This window comes from Porites lutea, chromosome 4 (genome assembly GCF_958299795.1).
Source record: "Porites lutea chromosome 4, jaPorLute2.1, whole genome shotgun sequence".
Lineage (NCBI taxonomy): Eukaryota > Metazoa > Cnidaria > Anthozoa > Scleractinia > Poritidae > Porites > Porites lutea.
Genome location: NC_133204.1, coordinates 8,358,281 through 8,374,509, shown reverse-complemented (window position 1 = coordinate 8,374,509; position 16,229 = coordinate 8,358,281). Strand labels below are relative to the sequence as shown.

At 38.4% G+C, this 16,229-nt stretch overlaps 2 protein-coding genes across 2 annotated transcripts; both read left to right on the top strand.

The window, feature by feature from the left end:
* The first annotated feature begins 1,430 nt into the window (after window positions 1–1,430).
* LOC140934125 (paired box protein Pax-3-like) lies at window positions 1,431–7,476 on the top strand. The gene is made up of 5 exons (XM_073383806.1): window positions 1,431–1,761; window positions 2,843–3,436; window positions 4,634–4,703; window positions 5,703–5,943; window positions 6,535–7,476. The coding sequence occupies exons 1-5, from the start codon at window positions 1,734–1,736 to the stop codon at window positions 6,712–6,714; spliced, it is 1,113 nt and encodes a 370-aa protein (XP_073239907.1). The 5' UTR covers window positions 1,431–1,733; the 3' UTR covers window positions 6,715–7,476.
* A 2,115-nt stretch (window positions 7,477–9,591) lies between these two features.
* LOC140934940 (protein gooseberry-like) lies at window positions 9,592–13,568 on the top strand. Its single transcript, XM_073384496.1, has 3 exons — window positions 9,592–10,137; window positions 11,514–11,719; window positions 13,002–13,568. Exons 1-3 carry the CDS (start codon window positions 9,678–9,680, stop codon window positions 13,179–13,181), a joined length of 846 nt encoding a protein of 281 aa, XP_073240597.1. The 5' UTR covers window positions 9,592–9,677; the 3' UTR covers window positions 13,182–13,568.
* The last annotated feature ends 2,661 nt before the right edge of the window (window positions 13,569–16,229 follow it).

The following is a 16,229-nucleotide window of genomic DNA, read 5'->3' as shown; positions in this document are numbered from 1 at the left end:
AAGAGATCTTTTTTTTCTAAATATGACTCAAAACGGGAAAAATAGGAGATACGAAGTTACGTGACTTCGTTACCGTATTTTCTCAATTAAAACCTGAATGGTGTTTTTCTGAAACTGCAATTTGGTAACGCCATTTAGTATAAGAGAGTTTTCAATCTTGACAGCCGAGTATCTTTAAAGTTTATTAATCCATTTAAAAATTTTACTATTTTCTTGTGCAGTGACCTTGAAAGTCTACAAAGGTCAGTGTGATAACAGATAACTTACTGTGCACGAATATAACAAGATTTATTCCTTCCGTGTCTGTTCGCCCACGCTGCTTTTAATAAATCATTTTCACGTAATTCGGAAGTACATGATCCATGGTGACAGTCCGCCATATATCAACTTTTGATGGTTGTTCGTGAGAGTTTGACCCGGCGTGGGCACAGCTGAAGCGATTTTCAGACATGACAATTTTCACATCTTCAATAATCTTCATAGGTTTACTCCCGTTAACTAGGGTTGTTCACGAAACTGACGAAAGTCGCTTTTACTCTCGTTCATAAGTTGTCGCAATTGAAGTTTTTAAAATTGTTGACGAGGAAGCTTGGGTCTGGCGTTGACCTATGTAGCAATGATATGCACTCTTCCTAAGCAAATGTTAAACTCCTCAAGACAAAATGGTAAAGGAAATAACCCCTTCTCTATGGCAGAATTCGATGACTTAAAACTCACATTTTGATAAATGCTCTACAAATTTGGGGTGATGGTGGAATTGATTGAACCATCATATAGATGCTCTTGTGTGTCAGTTCGTAATCTACACAGGCTATCCATTTTCATTGTAAATTCTTTATATATATTTATATGTCGAGGGACGTTGCTAAGTTTTAGCTTCAAAGAAGGATGCAAAGGTAATAAAGGCATCCGGATATACTGTGGTTTTTAAAGGCAGTGTCAGTTTATGTATATTGTTCCTAATCGTAGTGTCCCTTTTATAGACACATTTAATACTTAACCCCACATCCGACAAAGACACTGCATAGGATTTAATGCCATTTACAGTCAAGGTTAAAAAGAGGATAGTACGACCAACGAAAATAACTCTGAATAACTAAATAACATATCAGTCGACTAGTCATTTACAATTTTTTTTAACCCTATAAAAAAAGGAAACAAAGGCGCTGTCTACCTATTGTAACAATTCAAGCGAAATTAAAAACAACTTGTCGTTTATGTGGGTAAGATGCTGTGGCTACCGCACGATTACTCACCCACTTGTTTTTATCGTATTACACACATCTCAACCTCTTTCTTTTGGTTATGATATCATTGCCGGATGGCCAAAATTGAAAACTACTTAAGGAAAGGGAGGGTTTGTTATTGAAGTTGGAACGTGTTCATTACAGTCTGCATAAACGCGCCGCTGGTATAAAATGGTCACGTTTGATAGAAGCTGTAAAGGTGATTTCCGGAGCTGAATATCTACAGAACCAGTTTCGATTACTAGTGACTTTTAAAACTCACGTGTCACACGTGTACGATACACGCGTTTTCGCCCCCGCATGGCGTGACGTCGGAAAGGTGTCGTGATAGACTTACCCACAGGCCGATTAATGAGTCCAATGTCGTGACTAAGTACCGGGCCGTTGAGTCGAAACTGACGGAGAATATCCACAGCGTTGTGTTCAACTGCAACGTTGACAAAATGAATGCCTCCACCTAGCTAAAAGACTGAAAATTGCTCGAGAATGGGGGAGTCTTCTTCTGAAGCGAAAGGTAAGTGCATTGTGACTTGCAATATTGGGCTCGATTTTATTGAAATTTCCTACAGCAAACAAGTGTCTCAGTTCAACTCGTTTGAGATGAGACGGTGGTGCAGTTAAGAACAAAGCCCCCTTGCTGGGTCATTGCATTTGAAGCGACTTTTCACGAGAAATGGTCATGAATCAGCGTTGCTTACACTAAAAAAAGATCACCGTTTTCCCATCATAGCTAATTTTTCTATATATCCTGTTCTACTGAAGGTTTTATAGTTTATGGCCATATTCAAACCAAAATTCGTTTGTAATTACATTAGCCTTTATTCACCGCAGGTGGGGGACTGTAAAAAAGTTAAATACCGATGAGTCTCTTCTTTTTTATCCCACACCACTCTGACCCTCTTCTCGGTTTTTATGCACATGAGGGAAAATCAAGCATGGCAGGGCGTTTTTTGTTTTGCCGGCTATCCGAGTTACAGCTTTGATGTTTACACTTAACCGTTCGTCATACTTGGTCATTTTACGTTGCATTTATGATATTTTCTTAACCATCCGTCAAGAACTTAACACCGCTCTTACTAGTATCATGTGAGTTTCACTACTGGAGCAGAGCTCCATACCACCACTGAGGCAACACTTTCTAATATCAACTATTGTATACCAATGTTCCCCTTTCCGCGTGGTCTGCTTCGTTTAACACCTGCTGCAAGCTTTTACCAAGGAAAAACCCTCCTCTTTCTTTCCTTTAGCTGGCAACGTGCTAACCACCATGTTTTATATCCAGCCGACTTTTTGCATCCGTTTAACGAAAACGGCGCCAGACATAAACAGGTCACGACTGAGATGATTGTGAAATAATGGTTTCCGAAAGCAATGTAATAAGGCTCCAAATCAGAAGGGGATTATATGGCTTGCAAGAAGAGCCACAAAAGATATTTAGTTCTTTCAACCCTTTTGTAAAGTCTCTGATCATGGGATCTTAGAGAATACTAATGCCGACAAAGAAGTTCATTCTAGGTCACGCCAATAGCATGTGTCCACGAGTCCGAGTGGTTCTTTTAGTTTTCTTTTCATAGTCCATGATATTTCTTTTGTAGGCGTAAGCCAGCTTAATCAACTTGGAGGTACTTACATCAATGGCAGGCCACTGCCAGATGAAGTTAGACATGAAATCATTGCATTGGCACTTCAAGGATTTCGGCCATGTGATATAAGCCGTCGTTTGCAAATTACCCATGGCTGCATTAGTAAACTGTTGTCCAAGTATCGAAAGACTGGCTCAATCCAACCCGGGGGAAAAGGTGTGGGTAGACCCCGAGTTATCACCCCTCTTTTGGCGGAGAAAATTGAACAGTACACAAATCAACAACCAGGGATTTATTCATGGGAGATACGAGATCGTTTGGTGCAAGAGAATGTTTGCAGTGTAGGAAACGTTCCTTCACTGAGTTCCATCAGCCGTCTGTTGACGTATAATAGGACAGCTTCGGCTGCTGAAGGATTGCAACAATCAAGTGGCTGTCGTTCGCACTCGATCGCCAGTATTCTGAACCTTCCTTCTACCAGCGAATCATCGACTTTGTCTTCTTCTTCTTCGTCGGTTTCCTCATTTTCTTCTTTAGCCAACAATGAAGGAGAAATACAAGACCAGCAAATGAGAGGTTTGTGCAGAAACGTACTTTGTTCATTAAGCTTTTGATCCTATCATAAAACAAGCTCTCCCCATATAAAATCTTGTCTTAGTGCAAGATTTAACTCTGTTTTGGAACTGCCCTTGCATAGTAGACTTTGAGTGCCTTCGATAGTAGATAATGATTTGGTCAAAAGATATACAGACAGATTTATTAGAAAGCTGCTTTTTAGGCCCCACAAGGATGCTAGTCATTGTGGACAAGGAGTGCACTGTGAATTAAAACTAAAAATTAAGGTGATATATAGAGTTCAATTCATTAAAAGTCACACTTCCGGAATGTGGTAAATGCGAACGCAGGGCTTTTACAGTTCTTTCCGGTGGCTTAATTTCGGTGACCTTTGATCAATATGGGAAAATCAGTTTCGATTATTGGTTACCAAACCTTAACTTAGTTAAAGAGCTTCGAAATACACTCGTATTCTTTACTTGAGCCAGCAAACTTGGAAAAAAGGTATCAGTCTTGATCAGATGTTGAATTGCTTCATACCAGCACAATTCTGTGGTAGGATCTGATAATACTGTCTAGGAGAATGCACTATATTTTTATTTTACAATCTGGAAATTCTATCTAAATAAAACATTTAATCCAACTGCTCTTTTATAACTATTACAATAAGTGTCCAGGAAACTTACTTTTTTAGTCTAGTCTCAATCCTCACTAACATTGAATAGTCACTCTTAAGGAGCTCCCGACAAAGACTTTTACGTAAGAACAGCCAGCAATGACGTAGCACACAGCATGGTTCTGGTCCATAAAAACCATCATATTCGTATCACTAGTCTTCTGTGGAGTCTTTTTGTGCAACATAATAATCAGGAAAAGTAATCCTTAATGAATTCTATTCGAATGGACAATCCTCACTTACATAATGATTGATCCAACTCCTCAGACTTTTACGTCAAAAGTACAACATGGTTCTGGTCCTTAAAGACCATTATATTCGTATCACTAGTCTTCTGTGGAGTCTCTTTGTGCAACATAATAATCAGGGAAAGTAATCCTTAATGAATTCTATTCGAACGGACAATCCTCACTTACATAATGATTGGTCCAACTCCTCGGACTTTTACGTCAAAAGTACAGCATGGTTCTAGTCCTTAAAAACTATTATATTCGTATCAACACTCCTCAGGAGTTTTCTTGTACAAAATGAAATTTAGAGAAAGTAATCGCTAATGACTGCTTTTCGAATAGTCACATTTGAGGTTTTATCCATAGAGGAGGGACGCACCTTGAACAGGCCAATAAATATTGCCACAGAAAAGTAATACTCCATAACTTTCATTACAATGGTAGTCTTTGGATAGTTTATCCACAGAAGAATGTCGACAGAGCCTCGGGTAGCATGTATTGTGAAAAAATATTGTTCCTTGGTTTGAAATGGAACTGACACTTCACATACATCAACTGTGATCAGAACTGACTCACAAGTTTGACCCATCTTATACAACATAGCTTTCATAGTGCCAAATTAAAGTATTATTCATTTAAATGGTCACAGTAGAGAAGGAAATTCAAAAATCGAGTGAAAGAGCCACTTGGAGTTGTCTGATTTCAGGAGAAAATGGTCAATAACGCATCCGCAGTAAGTTGCAGCAAAGTGATTTTTCTCAGTAGACTGCCCTAATTCCAATTTTTTATTTCAAACCCAGGGCTGCAAAACTTAAGCACCTATCAAGAAATTTACAGGAATCTTACAGACAGTTGGGACACAGTGGGTTAATCTGAGATCCAATCAATTATTATATTTTCAAACGTCAGTTATGGCAAGTAATTGAGCCATACAATGTCATTGGTACTGACCTGAATAGAAATGACTTTGTTGCCAAGAATTATCATCAATATCTTTATTTTTGCTATTGCACAATACGATTAAATCGATGTAGATGTTGCTGTACAACTGTAGGCATTACTGCTGTTGAAGTTCCTCTTTTCTCATATTGAAATTCAAAGAGGCCGTTTGTTAGATTTATTAGGTTTATGATGGCTGGGCATCCGATACCAGAGAGTTCTTTAAAAAACACTGGGTATGTATGTATTTCGATGAGTATGCTTATGCTGTTAACTCGTTTCATATTTTAGTGAGCAATATAATTTCTCACAAAGACACCACCATCAATCAAACTTAAAAATGAACAGAATAATACGACATGGTCACCAAGTAAAAAGGTCTTGATTATTAAACAGTTTCTCCTCATCGGTTCTATAGAAAATGAATAGAAAACAGGATGGAGAATGTACGTGCTAATATAAGGCTTTAAAGCAAAATGAGCTCACGCGAAAGTTTGTATCTATTTCCAGATAATGCCCTAGACAAAGAGAAGCCGTGTTTTTCCTCACGTGAAGTGCTCCCTCCGCTACAAACGCAGAAAAGAGAACGCATCAAGTACACTAGTGATCAACTGCATGAGCTTGAGTCTGCGTTTGCAGTCAATCAGTACCCTTCGATCACTGAAAGAGATCACCTTGCAGCCAGATTAGGAGTAACCGAGTCAAGGATTCAGGTAACTCCATTGAAAATTTTGGACGCTTCTGGCCGTCAACGCTTTGACCGCAGATTTCGTCACAGCAGTAGCTGGTTGTAATACCAAGATCGGACTAAAAAACCTTTTACTCCAGTTGAAAATTCTTCATTTATTATCGATGCCTTCCGTGGCTATTGAATTTCCATCGGTACAACTCAATTTCACACTAATTGTTACGTTGGGCGTTTTGCAAAAGTCGGAACTGGCTGGCCAGACTGATCATTTCGAAAATGAAATACGTATTCCTCTTTCCTCAAAATTTTTATTAAAATTCATCACTGCCGTGCACACCATTTAGGAATAAACTGATCTGGCTAACGGTATTTTCCTCATTAGTAGTATAATTCTGCTCATGACTGGACTGGTCTGGCCAACCAGTTTTTACTAATGGCAAGGGCCCATCGTCTTTTGGTAAAAGGAGGGTAGGGATGACGCACAAAGGCAAATGAATGTACCCTCAGTTTAACTCTGCCATCATCGATCAGTGCTTTTACTGAAAAGATTTTCACCGAATGAGGTTTAGAAAAAAGTATTTATTATTTATTTTTATGTTGTTGTTGGTGTTGTTAGGTTTGGTTCTCAAACCGACGAGTCAAGAATAAAAAGAGAAGGCACACAATTCATGAGACAAATTTCAGCACGACGGAACCAAGGGAGTGTACATGCCGACGGAACTCAGAACCTAACGTTCATTTACGGATAATAGGCCCTGGACGTTCAAGAATATTCTTTCCTCCTGGTTACGAATGAAGCAATAATACTTGCTGTATAACTGAGTTAGTTAGCTTAACATGAAAGCAACTTTAAATGTACCAGCTTGTCCAAGCTTATGTTATATACCCCATGGGTGATGTTTTTGACTGGAAATTTTTGTTTGAAAAGACCTTAGGTTACAGTAATAACACAGTGGTCAGGAGACTACGGTTTTCTGAAAGGAGCTACGTCAGGGTGTCTGCATCTCGTGAGATCCAAGTCATTCTTCGTCCTCCTTCTTGTAGTTAAACCCTTTCATTTTAATGTCTATAATTAACCAAACGATTATTTTTCTGAGGTTTTCTGTTAGTTCAACGTATTTGAAAATATTACAAGTGACAGAGAACAGGGTATAAAACTATACTGGGAGCAACGAAACGTGTAGAACAAAACATCGATATATATTAATAACCAATAAAGACTTTTAGGGTTAACCTGACAACAAAGTTAAAGTCGTTGCGAAAACCTTTAGAACATCAGGGATCAGACCAAATTCGAACAGAAAAGCATAGTTTACGAAAGGTGCCGATTGTGTTGGTCTTGCTAGTTTACATGTTGTTGTCGCAATCAATATAGTGATTAGTTTTCGTTTTTCTTGTCTGACAAAAATAGAGCAAAATTGTTGTATGTCGTAACTGTTTATGCCTGCTGTGTTCTGTGTACATTACATCTGCCATTGCATTAAAATAATAGATATAAAATTAATATCATAAATAATTTCGCGGTGGTAAGATGACGAGTTTTGAAAAATATAACCACCCTTTATGCGCACGCCTTCTTGTACCACTTGCTTTCTAACTCCTTTTTATTCTTTGTCACTTGGAGTGCCGAGAGTCGATTTCTGAATTGTTGCCGTTTACAGCTAGTTCGAAGCTAATTGTCCACAAACTTTCCCTCTAAAGTAGTAGCATACATGTAGTGTTTATACCAAACGAAGTAAGAAAGTAAGTGCGCCCCTTGTCTGCCGTTCCGATTCGTATATTTTTTCCCTCTAAGGTACAGGCGCAAGATAGTTTTCGTAGCAAAATTTATCACGTTTTCAAAGCAGGAAAATCTGTTTTTGTATATATTGTTATCGTCGTTGAGATGCATCCGTAGGCCTAGTTTCCGCATTTGATTTCCGGTCGTAGTATCGCTTCACCGCCAACAAGAGAGAGCGTGATTATTAAATAGCAACTTCCTATTTTGGTGGGTGTCGTCACGACAACCGGGTGTGCGCTTGACGAACACCGGCCGGTCGTTGAAGATAATGCCGAACATTCTCCGATCAGTGTAAAGTGAAAGCTAGACAAGCAACACTCTCTAGTGAAATCTGTATTTTTATACTTCACCTGAAATTAAAGTACTAAATATCTTTTTCTGGCCATGGAAGAGTTACCCAACCGAGCGGAAGGTAAGAAGGAGTACTTTGGTCCAATTTTATTGCGGCAATAATTGTACAGGTTACAAAGGTATTTCTACTTATTGTGAATTATTTGAATCACTTGTGTTCTACATTAAATGTAGTCTGGGAATTGCGGTGTAAGCAAATAAAAGCACCAATACGTGAACAGAAAATCGTAGGAGGCAAGCATTCACTTGTCAGGGCACTGACTCAAAAATTGAAGATAGTCGATGTCGATCGCCTGTGGGACTTTTGATACTCAGCAATGGTTTTAAAATCATTCATTGCAGTGCTTGAACTCCATGTGATAACCACCGAAGTGATAAATCCCTTTGAGGTAACTAAACTACTCGACCTATGCAAGACGTGACTAACGGGTCGCAGAACAGTAGACATGGATGTTGTTTTGGGCAAATTAGGAGTACCTTTGTCTGTCAGTGTTTGCTGATTTTTTCTTATATGGCTGCATTTCTTTTTGTGCGTAGCACTCGAGCAAGACTGATGGTTTCAATAAAATGTATATTGTGCAAATTAGCTCAAAAGCTTTCTGCATTTTCCTTGGCGTTAGAGCCAAGAGAGTATAAACTACTAGTTATTGGGGATAATTTCCAAATTGCGCCAACAAACTCATTTCGTTGCCGCCATGGACAGTCGTCGAGCGACAGAGACAGCGGTGAGTTTGGTTTTAGCTGAGGTCCGTTGGTCAAGGTAAAAACTTCGAGCTTTTAATTCTATGTTAGTTTGCACATTTCCTTGGAAACTAACAAGATCTCATGACACTTTTTCGTCCGACCTGTTCAATAAAAAACTTCCCTACATTCATAAGCGTGATGAGGCACGGTCTGCATGTCTTGCTGAAGCTTAGGTGACTTTTTAAGCTCGGCATCCGTCAAAAGAGCTCTAAATTACAGGCATAGTTTGGTTGGATTTACTGCTTGACCAAGCTCGGGGCAGTATTTCAGACCGACTTGTTTGCATGCCTTCAACGAGTAATATAAGGTAATAAAAAGTTGTCTTTCTACTCGGATTACAATTTTAAGGTTTGAGTTCTTTGAATCCCCCTTTTTTTCGCATGGACTTGGCTTAAGCAACGAGCTTAATGGCCAAGGTTTGGGTGGGGATCTTTAACGAAAGAATCTTGAAGTCGTCTGTTTCGAGCTGTTTGTTAGTACATACCCTATATTGCCATAATATCGTCATTCCTTTTTTCTGTTCCTCAGTTCCTTTCTTTTCTTCCTCTTAGCAAAGACCGTTCTGGGACAGAAGATTCTAGTTCCCCAGGGCGGCTGAAAACTATACTGAAGGTTGGGTAGGTCGAAACCTATATTTCCATTGAAGATTCACCGCTTTTGATGACATTTCCGTTTGATCGAAGTGACTACGGAAGTTAAAAAAACTACCCTTAGACACGCGAAATCACGTTGCATTTCCCCAATCAAAAGAATTTCAGTGCATTTTTATTAAATTCAAAGTAAATCGTCGTTCTTTTGTGGGAACAGGTCGTGTTAATCAGCTTGGAGGCTCTTACATCAATGGCAAAGCCCTATCAAACGAAATTCGACACAAAATTGTTGCAATGGCATCACTGGGAGTCCGTCCATGCGAGATAAGCCGTCGTTTACGAATCACCCATGGTTGTATTAGTAAACTGTTGTGCAAATATCGAAAGACTGGCTCAATCCAACCAGGCGGGGAAGGCGTGGGCAGACCCCGAGTGATCACTTGTCACATAGCACAGCAAATTGATCAGTACTTGTCAGAACAACCGAGGATCCATTCACGAGAGATACAAGCTCGTTTGGTCCAAGATAACATTTGCAGTCCAGAAAACAGCCCTTCACTAACTTCTATCAGCCGCTTATTGAAGAAGAAAGAAGTACGAGAAAGTGCTTTTACGGAAGGCGCGCTGCAGCCAAGCAACAAACACTCGATTGACAGTATCTTGAATCGTACATCTACAAGTGAATCATCGTCTTCTGTGTCAGCCTCTTCTCTAGATGGCGGTGTGGGAGAAACAAACGACCAACAACAAACAGGTTTGTACAAAATCTAAGTTAGGATATGTTCTGTTGCAGTCACCTGTCGTCCTACTGGATTTGTATTACAATTTGAAATGCAGATAATTTTGCGATGGCACCCAACTTGACATTCAGGCAACAATAACTTTATGCTCTAGTTCAAAAGGAAGACTGAGAAAAAGTCAAATAATCGAGCTGCCACATTTTGTTAGTTATCAAAACGCCGATAAAACTCATATTTTGAAAACTAGCAAGAAAATAATTAAACAATTCAAAAAGTTCTTGGTAGCTTCTCGGAAGGAAATAGTTTCTTGATATTATGTGGGCGTATGGTAAATATCTTGAATGATCCTGAAATTGACCATTGATAGACCATAGTCGCTGAGAGTTTGCATTTCCTTTCGGCAAGTTAGCATGAAACAGCGTGGGAAGCTTGTTAGTCAATGACCAAACAGCAAAGCAATTTGAGATGAATTCATGGTTTTCTGCACGATATCTGATCGAAATTCAAACTAAATGGCCTCCAGAAAACCTTTAAACACCCATGCACTTTCCTCTTCCTATGCAATGTTAAGATGCCATTACGTGGCTAAAACAACATTGCAAACCGAGGGAGATAGCTAAAGGGGGTGATTGTATGAAGTGTTTCTACGTAGGTTCATTCCTCAGTCAGACTCAACAACACACCAGTGTTTCTCTGGAATCACCAGAAAAGAATATGTCAGAAGCGACTCAGCAAATAGAGAGCAGAGTATTTGAGATGTTAGTTGAGATTCGCAGTGCTCAAAGAAAGATTTGTCAAAAATCCTATCTACATAAGGTTAGACTGGAGTCCTCCAGGAGTAAAGTACTTAATACTGCAAGCGCTCCAATACTTCCTGCCAGATGTATTCTCGGCATAGAAAGCCGAAAGACTTGAGCAACGACTGTAAGCAGACAAATCACTAACTTTTAGTCAACAAATCGCGCTAAGTGCCAAAGAAATCTGTCTGGTAGCTCTGTCAACTAAAGAACTTAAGAGAGGATCTTTATCATCGTTACGATTTCTATTTTCCCTTTTTTCGACTTAATTGCTTTCATTAGCGCTTATACTTCGTTTTCGTCTGAAATACAAAAAGTAGCCAGGATAAGTATTGACTGTGTTAACTGTTTATGAAATAATTAAAAGCAGTTTTTTACCTTTGATAACCTCTCGTTGCCACAAGACTGAAAAACATATTTAGACATCTCGCCTTTCCAATTTTTGTTTTCATTGCATTTGTACCCTGGTTGTCTATACTATTACCCTCGTTGTTTATAACATTATTTTATAAATCATTGAGTCCTTTACTGATGAGCGCCCATGCAATGTCTCATATACCAATATTCATTACAACTTTGTGAACATTTCCAAGGAAATTTCCTGGATCTTGATGAAGATTCGCATTGTTCTTCAGCTGAAGTCTTTTATCCGCTAAAATCTGAAAGAAGAAAACGCATCAAGTACACAAGGAACCAGCAGCTTGAACTTGAGGCAGCATATGCAACCAATCAATACCCCTCAGCCTCAGAACGAGATCAACTCGCAGCAAAACTGGGAATAGCAGAGTCAAGGATTCAGGTGCATTTGTTATATATAAAGCTGTAGTACATAACACAGGAATTAGTAGGATGTAGCCTGGACGAGCGAATTTTAGGGCGCTGGAATCCCCGAATTAAATCTCCGCCCTACCCGCTAGCTGGAATTGTTCTCAGTAGTCCCGAGTTCATCTTCTCAGCCACGCTTGTAAATAACCGACTGGTTTGTCTCTGGTGAATTGGGTTTCTTGACTTTCTTTTTACAAATATTTGCTTCTGTCGTTGTTTGTGGGCCAAAATGAAAACTACAATGTCTTGTTTTACCAGTAATTGTCCTAGACCCATCATTAAAGTCATTTTTTGACTGGAAGAAGAAGAAGAAAAAGAAGAAGAATGAGACTTTTCGGTTAATGGGCTAATTGACAATTATTCCTCAAGCCCTATGGGCTCTGAGTCAATAGCCCATGAGGCCGAAGGCCGAATGGGCTATTGACTCAGAGGCCATGAGGGCGAGAGGAATAATTGTTTTAGTAAAATCCAACTAGTTGGTCAAAAATATCGAGACAAAACAACTTTAGCTAGCAAAACGCGATTCTGTCGCCATTGTTTTGGTTTTCAAAGCTGGCGCTTTTTGCTACTAGTGGGCTATAACATATAGCCTAGTAGTAGCTCAACCAATCAGAACACAGCATTGATAATAGACCACTAGTTTGATTTTACTAACAAAATATATACAAGCATATTGCTTTATTTTGGAGCAATTTTTTTCAGTTTGAAGTACTACCTCTGAGTTTATGATTTAAGTATAAATCACTTTTCAATGTACTTTCAGTACTTTTCGGGGAAGGTATCAGAGAGAGACCATGCGCTTGTATCAAGTTTCAGATAACAAATGCAAAAGTAAAGAAAGAATGTTTATTTTTATACACTGACAAAGGCTTTATGATGATCAGAACGATGATGTTGTATCAAAAATATTTGTTTTTGGTATCTTAATTTGTTTGTATTTAGATTTTTTAGTCTAAAACTGTCAATAGGCCTTAGTATTTTGAAGCAAAATAAAGTCTACTTGATAGTCTACTTATCTGTATAGGGTGTGAAAAGAGAGAGCTTTAACTTACAGAAAATGAAAAAGTTTGTCTTAGGGGCGAGAAAACGAAAAATCTATGTCACTCCATATACAGCATTATAAAGTTCCCAAAGGATACAAAACAATTAAAGGATTTCAGACCGAAAAGGGTTATCCGGCCCCCGCCAAATTCGCCCTTTGTCGGCAGTGCAAACAAAGCCGCCTAAGCCAAATCTGTTTCATGTTTGTTCTTTAGGTCTGGTTTTCAAACCGAAGAATGCAGGGTAAAAAAAGAGAAAGAAAATTTCATGAAAGGCATTTCATAACCGAGAAACCAAAAGATTGTTCAGACCAACGGACTTTGGAGCTGCACACACCACCACTGAGTGTGGGTCTTGGGCGTTCAAGAATAATCTTTCCTCCTGGTTATGTATGACCACACCAAAGAAAATGCAGAAATAGAATAAGTCTACATTTACAATTGTCTTACTGTTTGTACGTACAACACAGGTGTGTTTTTTGCTGATATAGCAGATAAATCAGCATGTGAATATTGTAGTTGAGTTGAATGGGTACCCTGGCTATTGCCTCTTGCTTTAATCTGTTTCATTCCTTTTTGAGATAGGATTAAATGTAAAACTGAATCCTTCGTGAAAAACGGTTGTCACTGACAGATTATACTATTGTAAATAACAAAAAACAAACAAAGAAACACAAAACAAAACAAAGTACAGTAAAACGCCGCGAAGAAGAACCTAGATTTTTGAAGTTTAGCAAAATAGATTCTTATAGTTTGGAGTACTTATTGGAAGTTTAGGCTAAATAGGTTCTTTAATTTTTATGAAGAAGGATACTGTTGTTGATTGCTATAAATGGTATTGGTCCTTCATAATAGGCATTTACTTACCAAAAATCTAACAAAACTAGGTTAACAGCCAAAAGATATGCAGTTTTCAACAATGGTTGTACACATTATACATTTATTATAAATATTATATGTAGGAAGCTCTGAATAACTAACTAACTAACAAAATAAATAAATAAACTAGAAAAAATAATAATAAACTTAAGGTCAAAATGTTTATGAAAATGTAGTCTAATCAAACATATAAGAACCTGTTGATTTTTCTTGGCTAAACTGGTTCTTATGTTTTGAAGTATTAAAATGACAAATTTCTGCCAGCAGTCTTAAATCCTAGGTTCTTCTTCGCGGCGTTTTACTGTAAGTGACAAAAAAAACTGTCAGTTAAAGATAAGTAAGTCAAGTTAGAAAGCTGAAGAACAGTATTCTTTAAGTACTAAGGCGCCATGAAACACAGCATTTGTGGACATGCCGTGGGTGTCCGGGCCGTCTTAGTTTTACCAACATATATTTATGAGAAGAAGAATTGTAAAGATGGCAGCTGAAGGGATGGCTCAATGTGGCCAGATTGTGAAGATGGCTTGAATAACACTAAGATAGCATGAGGGATCACGAATATAGGATCTTTTGACGACAATCCCGCATCCCGAACTTCTGTCATCTTTATCCCGAATACCATTTTCTTTCCTAATGCCTTATCCCGTGCCAAGATTTTGGTGACTCCCGTCTCTCCCGGGTAACCTTAAAAATCCCGTATCCCATCTAGAAATTTTTCGTTTTCCCGAATCCCGACCTGGTTTTTCGTCAAATCCCAAGAATTCCCTTAAACAGACCCTGATGGTGCGATACAGGCGTGTAGTGCATAGGAGATATTCTCTTTTAGTAAAATCCAACTAGTGGTCTATTATCAATGCTGCGTTCTGATTGGTTGAGCTACTACTAGTAGCGAAAAGCGCCGGCTTTGAAAACCAAAACAATGGTGGCAGCTCGGCAGAGTCACGTTTTGGTAGCTAAAGTTGCTTTGTCTCGATATTTTTGACCAGCTAGTTGGAATTCACTAAAACAATTATTCCTTTCGCCCTCATGGCCTCGGAGTCAATAGCCCATTCGTCCTTCGGCCTCATGGGCTATTGACTCAAAGCCTATTCGAGCTTCGAGGAATAATTGTTAAATATTTAATCAAGGAATCTTTAATTATTTTAGTACTTAAATCTTCTGGTAGAAGAAAACTAAAGGAATATACGTCGAACTAGATAATTTGAAAGAAAACTATTAGAATAAACGTCGAACTGGAAGTAAATAGACAAACACTATGAAAACAAAAAAAGTAGCCCAGAGGCCTATCATTCACTTATGAAACCTGGAAGCATTCTACTCCTAATTTTAACATTACAACAGGATAAATTTAGGATGCCTTTAAATTACAATACAGTGGAAAACCGCGGGTGAGAACCTGAATTTTTTAAAAAAGTATTTTAGGGTTAGTAGTTTCTTCAGTAAGTTCATAATTTCTATGACGGAGATATAGTTGTTGATGACTAGAAAAATAAAAACTTGGGTTTGGTCTTTAAATATACAGTTTTTGTTTGCAGCTGTATTACGATAATCATAATAAAACTGATTACAGAATGTTCGTTTGTATTGGTACAGTATTTTGTAATATTTTGCAATCTCTAAGTCAAACCCCTTGGTTAAAATGTTTAGCTACTAAGACCCAAACATTAATTGAGAGCAGACCAATTTGTTTTACTCAGAACAAACTCATTTGTTATGGCGGGGGTGGATAATTTTCGAGCTGCGTGAATTTATTTTCGTTAACCATTCTCTCACTTCTTTAATTAATTTTCCCTTTCATGTGGAATACCATTTTTTTCTTCAAGGTTGCCCCACCCCACCAACATGAGTTATGGTCCGTCCCTGTCTGTATACAGCTATTTCGAGAAAGGTTTTCGGAAAAAGTGCACACGACAATCCTGAAAGATATTGTGCAGTGCGTGGTTTTGAGTTCACTCTTCTACAAAGAAATTTGAAAGAATGGCAGGAGAGGCCACGGACATATGTTTGCGAGGGCTAAAGGAAAGCAGTAAAAGTAGGTTCGACAGCTACGTACAGTCGTAAGGTACAGTGTAATGATCATATCCCATATTACCTTTCGGGATTGTCGCGTGCACTTTTTTGCGTCAACCTTTCTCGAAATAGCTGTATCAGCGGAAGTCTCATCTTAAGTGTTGACAGCTATACCCGATAATAAGACATCCAAACAAATCATTAAGTGCCGGCTCGTGAATAAATTCTAGTCGGAAAATAAGATACTAGGTCTCTACAGCCATACACGTTTAAATTAGAGGTCTTTAACTTAAAACGGCACAGTCTGATGAAAAAAAAAATGTATTTTACTCTGCGTTTATTCTCAACTGGTAATCTTGCAATTATTCGAAATAGTATTACATTGTTTCTTTGTTTTTGTTTAAGTTTCTGTCTACCGATTATATTTTCTGCGAAGAGCTAAGCGTTTGAAACAAATTTTCAATGAAAAGCAGACCTTCACTATAAATCTATGGGCCCACTTTATTTTGAAGTTGTCTTTAGAGCCGACGAATTCAACAAACAGCACGAAAACAA

What these genes read in the sequence shown, in the direction of transcription:
- LOC140934125 (XM_073383806.1), top strand. Translation starts at nt 1,734, where the DNA reads ATGGGGGAGTCTTCTTCTGAAGCGAAAG. An exon ending in AAACGTACTTTGTTCATTAA is followed by an intron (nt 3,437 to 4,633) that starts GCTTTTGATCCT and finishes CTTTTCGAATAG; the next exon opens with TCACATTTGAGGTTTTATCC. An exon ending in TAACCGAGTCAAGGATTCAG is followed by an intron (nt 5,944 to 6,534) that starts GTAACTCCATTG and finishes TGGTGTTGTTAG; the next exon opens with GTTTGGTTCTCAAACCGACG.
- LOC140934940 (XM_073384496.1), top strand. Translation starts at nt 9,678, where the DNA reads ATGGCATCACTGGGAGTCCGTCCATGCGAGATAAGCCGTCGTTTACGA. An exon ending in AAACGACCAACAACAAACAG is followed by an intron (nt 10,138 to 11,513) that starts GTTTGTACAAAA and finishes AACATTTCCAAG; the next exon opens with GAAATTTCCTGGATCTTGAT. An exon ending in TAGCAGAGTCAAGGATTCAG is followed by an intron (nt 11,720 to 13,001) that starts GTGCATTTGTTA and finishes TTTGTTCTTTAG; the next exon opens with GTCTGGTTTTCAAACCGAAG.